Source organism: Vombatus ursinus, unplaced genomic scaffold (assembly GCF_900497805.2).
Source record: "Vombatus ursinus unplaced genomic scaffold, bare-nosed wombat genome assembly UNPS02014830.1, whole genome shotgun sequence".
Lineage (NCBI taxonomy): Eukaryota > Metazoa > Chordata > Mammalia > Diprotodontia > Vombatidae > Vombatus > Vombatus ursinus.
The window spans coordinates 38,974,087-38,988,020 of record NW_020954608.1 but is presented as its reverse complement, the minus strand read 5'-3'; the positions used below and the strand labels follow the sequence as shown (position 1 = coordinate 38,988,020).

Below are 13,934 nucleotides of genomic sequence, written 5' to 3'. Positions count from 1 at the left end.
TATCTATCTATCTATCTATCTATCTATCTATCTATCTATCTATCTATATCTATATATACATACATATAATTTTTTCCCCTCCAACTACCCTAATACTGACAAAGGTCTCATGAGTTACAAATATCATCTTTCCATGCAGGAATGTAAACAGTCCAATCTTAATAAGTCTCTTATGATTTTCTCTTTCCTGTTTACCTCTTCATGTTCCACTTGAGTCTTGTATTTGAAAATCAAGTTTTCTATTCAGCTCTGGTCTTTTCATCAAGAATGCTTGAAAGTCCTCTATTTCACTGAATAACCATTTTTTCCCCTGCAGGATTATACTCAGTTTTGCTGGGTAGGTGATTCTTGGTTGTAATCCTATTTCCTCTGGCCTCCAGAATATTATATTCCATGCCCTGCAGTCCCTTAATGTAGAAGCAGCTAAATCTTGTGTTATCCTGATTGTGTTTCCACAATACTTGAATTGTTTCTTTCTGGCTGCTTGTAATATTTTCTCCTTGACCTGGGAACTCTGGAATTTGGCTACAATATTCCTAGGAGTTTTCCTTTGGGGATCTCTTTCAGGAGGTGATCAGTGGATTCTTTCAATTTCTATTTTGCCCTCTGGCTCTAAAATATTAGGGCAGTTTTCCTGGATAATTTTGTGAAAGATGATGCCTAGGCTCTTTTTTTGATCATGGCTTTCAGATAGTCCAACAATTTTTAAATTCTCTCTCCTGGATCTATTTTCCAGGTCAGTTGTTTTTCCAATGAGATATTTCACACTTTTTTCTAATTTTTCATTCTTTTGGATTTGTTTTACAGTGTCTTGATTTCTCATAAAGTCACTAGCTTCCAATTGCTCTATTCTAATTTTTAAGGAAGTATTTTCTTCAGTAATCTTTTGGACTTCCTTTTCCATTTGGCCAATTTTGCTTTTTAGGGCTTTCTTCTCCTCATTGGCTTTTTGGACCTCCTTTGCCATTTGGGTTAGGCTATTTTTTAAGGTGTTATTTTCTTCAGTATATTTTTGGGTCTCCTTTAGTAAGCTGTTGACTTGTTTTTCATGATTTTCGTGCATCACTCTCAGTTTTTCCTCTTCTTCTCTTACTTGCTTCTCAAAATCCCTTTTGAGCTATTCCAAGGCCTGGGACTGATTCATATTCTTCTTGGAGGCTTTGGATGTAGGAGCTTTGGCTTCATTGTCTTCTTCTGGTTGTATGTTTTGATCTTCTTTGTCACCAAAGTAAGATAATATAGTGTCACTCTTTTTTGCGCTGCTTACTCATGATTCCAGCCAATTACTTGAGTTTTAAACTCCTTGTTAAGGTAAAAGTCTCCTTCCAATGTGGGGAATGTACTGTCCCAAGCTTCAGGGGTTTGTACAGCTGTTTTCAGAGATACTTCTAGGAATCTGAAAATTTTCAGTTCTTCCAAGGTGCTATGATAAGGGGTGAGGTGTTTTCTCTCCACTGCCACAACAAGCTCGACCAAGCCAGCACTCTTCCTCACCCCAGGATGGCCCCTCAGAACTGTGACCCAGATCCAAGAACTGGTAAAGTAAGAGATTCCTGCCTCAGCACTGGCAAAGAGATCCCTGCAATCCTCCTCTGATCAGCCACTTGATTCCCCCTCAGTCTGTGGGCTGGAAGCTCAGGAAACAGCCATGGCCCCTGGGCCGCGCTCGAGACTTGTGGCTGAGACCTATCTCCTCTCTCACCACAGTCACAGACTTTTCCCACTGACCTTCCAAGTTGTCTTTGGTATTCCTGGGTTGAGAAGTCTGGAAACCACACACCTGCCCATGATTCAGTCCTCGAAGGCCTGCTCCAGGGTCGCTGTGGCCTGTGTGCCCACACCGAACTGTGCCCTTCCCCTGCCTGGTGTGATATAACTTTCCAATCAACCATCCAGGCTGTTTTTGGCTGGAAATTTGTTTCACTCTATCTTTTTGTGGGTTCTGCTGCTTTAGAATTTGTTTAGAACCATTTTTATAGGTATTTGGAGGGGTTTGGGGGGAGAGCTCAAGCCCCATCCTTTTATCAATAAACATACTGGCCTAGTGATTAATCAGTCAATTAGGCAAAATTCTTAGATTATTTATTTTCAGAAATTCCTGTAGACAAAATTATATATTGATTTTGTTCTGTTGGTCCTTCCTTCTTGCTAAGGACATAACTAGATGTAAGCCTAGAGCTACATCCATAGAATAAGACTGAGGAATGTGGGAGAAAGTGTATCAACCTTGAGGGAAGTTAGTCAGTTTGTGGTCAGCATGGAAATTTGAGGATAAACAAGACAAAATATCCATCAAAATTGCCTAAAGCTGTTTTCTCATGATATGACTGTGACACAGCAAGGCTATGCTGACCTCTAAAGAGTTGCAGGCTCATGAAGGCACTCATGAAGTTGAAAGTAAAGACAGAGTGGACCAACTTGGGAGACAAAAATGGCTGGAGGAGGACTTAATACCTGACTTGGTATATGATGGCTACGCTCAAAAAGGAACTAGAAACCAGATGAGTCCCCAAAATGATAGATAGATAGAAAGATAGATAGATAGATAGATAGATAGATAGATAGATAGATAGATAGATAGATAGATAGATAGATAAAATTGAATCATGTGAATGTAACAATACAGAGTAGCACAGGGTTATTCTGATCCATCTGTCCTGTCACTGAATATTCAGGGCAAGATGAATTTGCTTCTGTTTTGTCTGTTGTGACCTCTTAGAGGTCTCATACACACACACACAAAGTTTGGCCATAAGTAGATAGACCTTGAGGGCTGCTTACTCGTTCTTTATTAGAGTGACTGACAGGATGGTTTTAAATCTAAGCTCTAAACTTCCATCTCTTTAAACTCTTGAGGTTTGCTTGCCTGTAGATCCAAATAGGTCTGGGCTGCTGGATCTGGGAGGATATCAGGTACCCAGCCCACATGAAAGCTATTTGGTAATGTGTTTGAGTTTTAGTCTTCTTGTTTCTATGATTATGTTTAAAGAATTGTTTGTAGTTATGCCATGAAAATATGGTCTACTCTATGATACATGTCAGTGTTCCATTGAAACTAAGCAGTGAAGGAAAGCATGTGGAGTTTTCTCCGAGTGGGTAGGGATATAAGCCAAAATGATGGAGCTGAATAAATCTATATACACCACACCCCTAGATAAATCACATGAGCCTTGACCTCATTTTTCCCCGCAACCAACCCCCATAAAATGAGTAGAATTTCCAAGAGGTAGCCAGCTCTGTGAGAACCACAGAGAGCTTGGTATTTTACCAGTGACCTCTGGTGTTGAATGGGGATATATAACCAACAGAGTGGCCACAGGATTGTCAGCTAGTAGTCCTTACCATTGTTAGGTAAGATTATTAGTGGTTGGATAAATTTGGATATCATAAATTTAGGGCTAGACATGATCTTAGAGATTGTTTCATGAGGATACTGAGATCAAGAGAGGTTGCCCAAGTAATACAGGTTACTAACTTGCAGAGTTGGAGTTTGAGCTCAGACCTTTTGATTCCATATCCATTGTTCTTTCTACTGCACCATGATGTTCCTGCTAATCTATCTTTATATTTCCAAGGAAATTAGCCTGTCAGCAAGACCTTAACACAATAGTGTTATTTCATTGTAATTATTCTTTAAACTAATTACTCATAATGAGATATGGGTTATGTCAGTCTTTTAAAAATCATTAAATAAAAGTTGCGTGGCTTTACGGGATATACTACTTCTTCCCACAACTTGCATTTTGATAGCATCTGTTATCCTTTGGAAGAAAGCCAAACTTTCAGAGTAAATGTATCAGTCTTAACAACATGAACATTATTATTCCAGAAAGCCAACTGAGATTTGAACAAGATCTTACGGTAATGACCAGAACTGGGAAACAAAATTTTTCCTTATAACAACAAGATAAATTCTTTTTATTAAAGTTATGTAAATCACAGATATGAATATCCCTTAATAAATTTAAAATAAATGTTTTAGGATGGATCTTTGTATCTAAGAGGTCACAACATACAAAACAGGAGCAAATTCATCTTGCCCTGAATATTCAATGATAGGACAGATGGATCAGAATAACCCTGTGCTACTCTGTATTGTTACATTCACATGATTCGGTTTTATTTATCAAAATTGAGTTTGGAAATGACCATGTCCAATATACTCATACTTCCACAGGATACCTGGTACCTTTCAGAGTTGGTAAACTTACTGGTAAGAGTCTATTTCTCCATTTCAGGATCCTCAGATCAGACACCATTTTTTTCCTTTGTAATTCCTTTTTTCAGTGGTAGAACTACAGGTATACAAATCCTTAACTGTGATTTGTTTTTATCTAGGCAACATGGGCCAATGGAAAGAGTACTCTCTCTGGAGTCAGAAAGCCCAGGTACAGATCTCACTCCCTTTGGAGATGAGATATGGCAACTGCTTATGCAACTGATAAGAACCCTGTCTCTTTGGGAACTAGAGGTACAAAAAGCCCAGAAAAAAAAGTTTTTGATACCAGACTCCTTTGGCATAGTCAGATGGTTCAAATTCAGTAACAAATATGATTTTTTTTCAGTAAAAATATAATTTAAAAAGATGCATTACCATCTGATTTTCCACTGTGCCCCAAGAACCTTAGGATCTTTCCATCTGATTTGCCAATGAAACTCATATATGTATGGTCTTTCCCATTCGAGTATGAGCCACTTAAGAATGGGACTGTCATTCTTTTATATTTGTACTTCCAGAACTTAGTACATAATAAATGCAAAAATCAATCTATCAACAAGGGCCTACTATATCCCAGGCACTATGCTAGGCACTGGGGATACAAGAACAAAGAAACAATCCCTTTTCCCATGGAGCTTACATTCTAACAGGGGAGAAAAGTACCTATAGAAATGCATATGGCATTTAATTTATATGATAAATAAATACAAATATAGACAAAGTAGTTAAATACAAGGAGGAAGGCCACTGGTAGGGGGATCAGGAAAGGACTCCGGAAGAGGATGGTGCCTGAGCTGTGTCATAAAAGAAGAGTGGGACACTATGAGGTGAGATGAAGAGGGAATGCATTCTGAGCATGAAGGATAGCTGGTACAAAGAGATGTGACATAAAGTATTGTGAATGAGAAACGTAGAGCTAACTAGTTGGATGACTAGCAGAGTATGAGATGGGGAGTAATATATGATGAGGTTGGAAAGATAGGTTGTATAGCATTTTAAAAGCTAAACAGAGGAATTTTATCCTAGAGTCAATAAGAAGTCATTGGAGTTGTTTGAGTAGAGAAGTCACATGGTCAGATGTGCCTTTAAAGAAAATTACTTTGGCAGCAGTACATAGGATGGAGTTTAATACTGAGAGACTTGTGGCAGAGAGACCAATTAGGAGATTGTTGCAATAAGCTAGGTTAGATCAGGAAGATGTTATGAAGACAGTAATGGCAAGATTTGGTAAATTATTGGACTTGGGGTGAAAGACAGTGCAGGATAATGCTGAGATTATAAACCCAAGGCTCTAGAAGAATGGTGTTGCCATTCTTTCAGGCTGAAGGTATGACCTTAGACAAAAATAATGAAGTTTTGGAGGGAAACATAATGAGCTCAGTTTTAGACTTACTGAGTTTATGATGTCTCTAAGTTTTAAATGTCCACTGGGCAATTGGTGATGCTTTTCATTTATTCCTTTGTTACTACCTTGTGTCACTCAACCTCCTTGGGCCTTAGTTTCCTCAAGTATAAAATCAGGAGGTTGGAATAGATGACTTCTGATGTCTCTTCCAGTTCTAGATCTATGATCCTATGACATGTTAAAGTATTCCCTGAATTCAAGGGTGCTCTGAATAAAACTGAAAACTTATGCAACACTGACATAGTGGAAACATGGATTTTTGCGTGATTTTTGGTTATTAATGTCTTTTAATATAAAGCAGCTGTAAAGATTGTCTTCATGTTATGGAAGAAAATAGCCTTTCAAACAAGTATCAGCTATGCTTAAATTAGTATTATTCAGTAGCTAAAAAGTCCAAGTCCTTAAAAAAAACAAAGATAACAAAAACAAAATCTACTATGTTCACTTCCTTCTGAAGAATGTTTTTCCACATTTCTGGTCTTCATTTCTACTTAGCTACTTTACTACCTACCCGGGCCCCTTCATTATAATTTACCTAGGCCTTTCTGAAAGCAGGTTTAGACTTCTCTTTGGAGATATCACAAAGGTTGATTTTTTTTCTGCCTTTCTTTTGAAAACAGAAGGAGGATTGGAATGATTTTAGTCGTTGGGAGAAATTTCATGTTTCCATTTGGCTCTGTAAAAGCATCTCTGCTGTTTAAGTTAATCTCTTTCCTTCCTGTCATCATAAGGCGATCGATCACCTTCTGCCTATTCAATCATCCTTCCCCTCCTCCTCCCTCCTCCTCCTCCTCCTTGACACCAATACAGTGCCCTTTCCATTATACCACACTGCTTTACAATTTCTGACTCATCAGATGGCAACCTGTATACCATTTTTGTCAGGAGAACAAATTAACTACCTAGCTTACCCTTTTTTATTTTATCTCCCCTCTGCCACATGAATTTTTAAAATATAACTTTGGAAAATTTCTTGCTCTTCTACAAAATGGCGTTATAGTTTAATTGTATTAGTATTAGAAGAGATGTTGGGAGACAAGGCTTAATTTTGGGTTCTACCACTGACTTGCAGTGCTTGCCTCCCTTAATCACCATTTCCCAAATATAAAATTGGATTAGAAAGTTGGCATTTGTTTACATGAAAAAAATAGTAATACATACACTTAACACATATGGAAATTAGAGATAAAGATAAAATAATTCTGGCAAGAGATTAAGCAGTGACATCTCTAGCTAGAAACTTAAGGATCTCCCACCATATTAATATTCATAATGTGGAAAGTGAAGAACTGATATATTGATTTCTTGATCCAACTTTAGAATGACAATAGGCTGTCCTCCTTAAAGTATAAATAAGTTTTTAAAATCTCATGAAGTTTTTAGTTCTTTAAATTAGGTTTTAGTGGAATATTGAGCACTTACATAATTATACTCAATTATATAATTAGTATAAATTATAAAATAGAATCAGAACACTTAATTTCATAATTGTGGCACATAATATTGAAGAAATTATCATAGCAAATGGTGATAATGGATGTGGCTTGTGCAGCATAGATCTCTAAAGACTTTGTATCTTTGATGAGCCAAAATATTTTCCTCTCCAATAGTTATGACCTGAAAATATGGTTTAACTAAATAAAATTGCTTTAGGGTTGCAGAATGACAAAAAAAATCTGAAAAATTGTTGATTCTTTTTATTCTTTATGTAATTGGGGATAAAAGGAATAGGTAAATGGGTCTCTTTTCAATTTAATTAAACAGGAAATTGCCCTGAGTGTAAGAAGTCCTGGCTGATATTGATAATATGGTATTCGTCCTCAAAGAGACAGTAGAGTTCAAGCCCTTCGTTGTATAATTTAGGGCTCAGGAGTAGTATGGTGACTTGCCCAGAGACAAGGAGCTAGCAGGTTGGAGGGCTAGGACTTAATACTAGGTCCTTACTACCAAGGTTCTCTGATTCCAAACCCAGTTGTCTTTTCAATACATGGGGCATTTTATTATTCATTTGTTCATTTAACAGCTGCATATAGAACACTCTCCTAAGCAGAGAAAGAGATATAAATCAGTATAACTAAAATAATCCCTGACATTCAAGATCTTACAATCTAGTACAAAATATCTATGTACGTAGTATATTACATACATATACAGGTGCATGGTTAGACAGCAGTTTGTCTGCAAAAGATCTGGGGAGTTCAGTGGACTGCAAGTTCAATTAAGAGTTAGCTGTATGGTATGACACCCAGAAAAAGCTAACATGATCCTGGGTTGCATTAAGAGAAGCATAGCTTCCAGGGACAGGAAAGGGACAGTCCCATTGTACTATGCCCTGGTTGTGTCACCTCCAGAGTACTGTGTTCAGTTCTGGGTACCATAGTTTAGGAAGGACTCTGATGAGCTAGGGAGTATTTAGAGAAGGATATCCAGGATATAAAGGAATGGGCCTTGAATCTATATCATATTAGGGTTGGTTAAAGGAACTAAAGTTGTTTAGCCTAGAAAAAAGGAAAATATTATAGATATCCAAATGGCTACCCTGTAGAAGAGGGATCAAACTTTTTCTGTTTGGCCCCAAGAGGCAGAACCTAAAAGCAGTGGGTGGAAATTGCAGAAAGATATGTTGAGCTTTTTGTAAGGAAAAACTTCTTTATAACTAAAGCTAACTTAAAGTGGAATTGCTGCATTGGAAGGCAGTAGGTTCCCACACATTGGAGGGAGCTTGAAGACTAGTTTATTATTTTTTTGGTTATGAGTTGGATTAGGTAGTCTCTGAGGTCCTTTCACTCTGAAATTGTATGATTCTATGATAGGTCTTTATTAAAATATGTACACGTGTGGCAAAAACTTAAGTAAAAATGAGTCAATTAGCAACACAAAACAATACCATGTTGATGTCCTGAGGTGATAAATATATGATTAGCTTTAGTCATGTGCGAGGAAGAAAAGTCAGATTACAAGGATTGAGGGGAATGGGAAGTGGGGAAATGGAGATACCTGTTACAGACATCATCCAAAGAATTTTGGCAGTAAATGAGAGAAAAAAGATGGAACAGTAGGTGGATGGGTTAGAATCAATAAATCAATAAGGCATTTATTAAGTGCCCACTATATACTAGACCCAATGCTAGATGCTGGGGTTTCAATAAAAAAATGAAACAATCCCTATGTTCTCTCTCTCTGGCTGGGACCTTTGAAAAGGCCTGAGCATGCTTCTAGGCAAATAGGAAAGAGCCAGATAAAAGAGAAAAATTAAAGATGCAAGAATGAGAAAGGATGACTACTGGAGCAAGGTTCTAAAGGTAGAAGTAGGAGGGAATGACATTATGGGGGCCATTAGTGGGATTAGCCTTAATGAGGAAAAGTAATACCTTTTCTCTTCTCATAGGGAAGGTAGGGGAAGAAATGATGCTGCTGAGTTTGGTGGAATACAAATGGAGAACTAAGGAAGCTCACATCAAATGGTTTTAATCTTATCAGTAAAAGAGGCTAAGAAAAAAAACTCAAATGATTCTATACTTCTGTAACCCTGAAGCCCTGGTCTCAGAAGGTACCCTATCTTAATTTTGGTTAACAGATAGGAGATGTTTAGACATCTTAGTTTTGCGTTTGAAGGCAAGAAAACTATGCTTTGAAAATTCCGTTAATTTTTCAGACCCTCCAGTTCAGAGTTCTTACCATTAGGACTAATGCAAAATGCATTCGTGTATTTTATCAGAAAATTCCAATTCCCAGAGCCAAAAGATTAATATATTTTCCATGAATATTAATGTGGATGCTGGTATAAATATTCATAGTTATAGACTCATATTGTTAGAGTTAAAAGGAACCTTGGAGATTAATTTATATAACGCCCTCATTTTACAGATGAAGAAACTGAGGCCCTAAGAGACTAAGGGATTTGGTTAAGGTCAGACAGCAAAGCAGTGTCAGGATGGAGATTAAAACCCAAGTCTCCTGAATTCCAGCCTAGTAATATAATGCAAAGAATAAAATTCAAATAGTTGAGGTAACAACTTTGGGGGAGGGGGAGGCATGGTATCCCAAAACTTAGCTTTTCCAATTTCTCTAATATAGGCAGGATCATTTCCCAAGAACTATTTAAGCCTTTTTGTTTTCCTTTACATAACTCCTTGAAAGTTGTATCAGATAATATAGTTTTAAAATTTCATTTATAACTCTACTTTTACAATAAAAGTCTACCTGTTGGTAAATTAGGGCAGCCCCTCCCAAAATTACTTCGTATATGTAACCTAGGATGCAAGCTCATTTACATAAGACTTTCCTCTAATATGTCTACCTGTCACCTCCTTTAATAGAATGGAGAATTAGTTTCTCTGAAGAATTAAAAATGAGTAACACAGACAGCAATGGAAAAGCTCAGAGGCAGGCAATACCATATTGTATATACCATACTGTACAAAAGGATGTCATAAATGTGTCCTAGAAACAAAAGATGGGCTGTTCCTAAGTCCAGAATAAGGGATAATTTATGGACAGTACAAGGGCTATATTAATAACCTTGAAATGTTAGAAAAAAGTGAGGAAGGTTCTGAGCATGTTCAGTAAACCCTCTTTAGTGAACCTAGAGGAGTATATGAGCTGCACCAAAAAAAAAAAAAAAAGGCAAGCATGGATGAGCTATGATTTGTATCATGGGAGGGAATATCCAAATTCATGAGCTCATATAGCTCATAGGACCAATAGTAATCACCAAGTACTTTTCTATCTCAAGAATCTTTTATGTTGCTGGTATAGATATTTCCTTCACTAATACAGATGGCAACTACATTAAGTGACAGTGTTTTTTTAGTTATTGTGGCATTTTAAACATGTGTGTATCTATTGATCTAGCTAGCTATGAGCTGTTATTTTATAAGTATGGGGAACTTCTGGTATAGAAATTCTCTTCACCAATGGCAATTCAGCTATAATTTATAATCTTACAAAGCTTCATGAGGCACTAAGAGAAACAAAAAATTTGACCACAGTCATACATCCAACTAGTCAGGTCAGAATCAGGGCTTGCATGGAAGTCTTCATGATACCAAGGCAAGCTCTCTATTTACTATATCATATTGCCTCTTGTTTATGTACAGCACGGTATGGTAGCTAGTGAGCCAACCTTAGAATAAGGATGGCCTGGCTTCCTGTGCTCTGACACACACTGGTGAGATCATTTATCCTGCGCAAGTCATTTAACCTCTTGGTGCTCTAGCAACAATCTAAGAAATATAAATGGCAGAGAAGATGTCAATCTACATTGTTTGAGGCACAATCCTTCCTATACCAAAATAACTACAGGTCCAGTCCCTATCCTAATCAAATGCATGTAAATATGTTTATTTCTAGAGAATGTCAGCTTCTGGAGGGCAGGAGCTGTTTCTTTTTTGTCTCTGTCTCCCAACTGTCTAACATAGCAATACATACTTAATAATAATAAAAAAAAAACTTGTTGACCGATTAATATATAAATAATCAGTACTAGTGTTCCTTATATATTAGCAGTGCCATTTCAGACTTTTCAGTGACCATTTCTGGAATCCTTCCATGTTGAAGACGGAACTGGGCAAAACCTGAAATGACTATAAAACAAAACAGATTCACTAAAATTCAACATTAAAATTTTTGGATGACTTACCGCAATCATTTGAGCTACATAACTCTCAGGTCCAGTGTATTCAGTTGGGTCTTTAACTTTCACCAGAACTATGAAGTACAAATAATGCCACATATTGTGTTCAGACTTAATGTGCTCCTCAAATGATACAGTTTTATTATCAAACTTGTCTCTCTCAAGTCCTGAAAAAATGCACAAAATGTGAAAAATGGATAACTTGTAATTTAAGCAACATAGCTCTTATAAATAAAAAAATTGTGAGATATATGTATATTTAATTACCCTAATTAAAAGCACTTTAAGGTTTACAACTTTAGAGTAAATACTACAAATGACCTCCAAAGAAAAGAAACATGATACTTGTGAATCTTACACCTGGATGGATTATTTTTTTTTATCAGCATATGTCATTTATTTACTAAGAGCAAAATATCTTCAAAAAGTGTGCATGCCACTTGGAGGTAATTTTTAGACTATGGTTATGTAAAAGGTGGCATGTTAGATAGGGAAACAAGTTTAAGATAAAGATGCATCAATACTAGTGAACAATGTCATTTTATCCAGGATTAGGAAAACTCATAATCTTTAGGTATTTTTAATTTACCTGCAAATTCGTTCTACCAGATGACAGAAAGTAGGTATCTGAGAGAGAAATGTAAACTATTTGTAGTTAGCAAAATGCAATGAAATATATTGCAAAGATCTGGACTTCAACTACAATAAGAATTATACATTTATCCAGCACTCTGGAATATTATTCTCTGGCACTTTCAGTAAGAGTTGTACAATTTTCAGAGTACATTTTTAGATCCTAGAAGGATACTAAGAATAGGAACTAAATAGTAAGACTCCTTTTAAAAAGTTGAACACTGGAAAGGAGTGAAGGGCGTGAAAAAGAAAAATATGGAGAGAAAAAGATTGAATTTCCAAAGAAAATGGGAATATTGAGATTCATTGTGGTTTTCAATTTGAATACTGGGGATACCTCCAAGCAGTTGTTTCTATTCTTCATTCTGCTATCTAGTTTTCTACATGAACCGTAGAAAAATTACTGAGTTTCTCTGGATTTCACATGCCTTCTTAGAAAAATAAAGGAATGATGTACTTTATAATCATGTAGAAGACTCATTAAATAACAAATGAACAGCATTATAAAGATTGTTATAGAGATAATACTTCAGTTAAAGTTAATAAACACTAATCAAGTGCCTACTATGAGAGGTAGCATGGTAAAATAGATGGAGAGCTGGCCTTGGAGTCAGAATGACTTGGTTACTGTACATCTACTTTGTATGTGTCTTGCATGTACCTATTTATATTCATTATATAATTCCATTAGAACATAAACTTCTTAAGGCAAGAGACTATTTTTGCATTTCTTTATATTCCTGACATGGGGTAGGTACTTAATAAATATTTGTTGATTGATTGGTTAGGCTCATGTCTCTCCTCTCATACATATTGGTTGTGTAATCCTGGACAAGCCATTAAACCCCTCAGTGTCCCAAGCAACTCTTTAAGGCTGGTTTTCAGAGTGGTTATTAAATCTGCATTGGTAGAATGAGTTTTCTCACTAGGTAGTTCCCTAAACCAATTAAATCACAGATCTGGTCAAAGGTGGTGGGGGAGAGGAGGAAAGCACTGCTGATACAAAGAAAAATGAAACAGTCCCTGCTCTCAAAGACTTTATATTGTATTAGATAACATATCCAACTAAAGTTGACTAACTATTTATTAAGCACTTACTATACTAGATGAAAAGAAAAGTCTTGTTCAATGAAGACAAACTATCCCCTTAACTCATTAGCTTTCTTTATATGGAAAACATGGAGTGTGAATGGCTAATGCTAGAACACCTGACCACCTTATTAACATGAATATTTTGTTATAGCAATTTTCATTATGATGCCATTAAAGGTCTATACATATAAATGATTTAATAATAATAATAGTTAATAGTTTTATAGCACTGACTAGGTGTCAGGCACTTTGCTAAAGCTTTACAAGTATTATTTCATTTGATCCCCTAATAAGCTTGGAAAGTGCTATTATTATCCCCTATTTTACAGATGAGGAAACTGACACAAAAGTTAAGAAACTTGCCCAGAGTCCCCCAGCTAGTAAGGGTCCAAGGCCAGGTTTGAATTCTGGTCTTCCTGCCTCCAGGCCCAGCTCTCTATCCACTCTACCATCTAGCTGCTTTAATTAATACAGCATAAGAATATGGTTTTCTTCTACTTTAGGTAACTATGTTTAGCAGATCTGTAGGCATGTGAACAGACTGGTGCTGAGATAGAGAGAAAGCGGGGTTAACTGAAGTTGAGAGATTTTTGCTGGGAACCTACCTGTATATGATCAGTTAATCTCTGATAGGACAGATATTTGATGATGGCAAATCAGACAAAATCAAAAACCAACTACTTCTAGGAGATAAATAATTTCTCTTTTTTGTGTTATCCAATTCATTGTTCTCATTATGGTTCTACAATATCTGATGTGCTGCAGTACGTTTCTTCATGATCTCTCAAGCTCCAATCATTTAAAAATAATATTCAGATCATAAACAAAATTATTTTCTATGTTCACTCCAACTGCATCACTCTGCTAAATAGTTGTCTGAAGACTTCTTTCTGAGTCAAATGTGAACATATCACAATTGCCTTCAAATGAGACAAGCCCTATTTACTCTA

The 13,934-nt window shown here is 36.4% G+C and overlaps 1 protein-coding gene across 1 annotated transcript in view; it reads right to left on the bottom strand.

The window, feature by feature from the left end:
- ITPR2 (inositol 1,4,5-trisphosphate receptor type 2) overlaps positions 1–13,934 on the bottom strand; it is a 507,541-nt gene that overhangs the window by 41,038 nt on the left and 452,569 nt on the right. Inside the window, exon 55 of the mRNA XM_027838537.1 lies at positions 11,266–11,426. Within this exon, the coding sequence (XP_027694338.1) occupies positions 11,266–11,426 (161 nt within the window). The remainder of the gene's footprint in view (positions 1–11,265; positions 11,427–13,934) is intronic.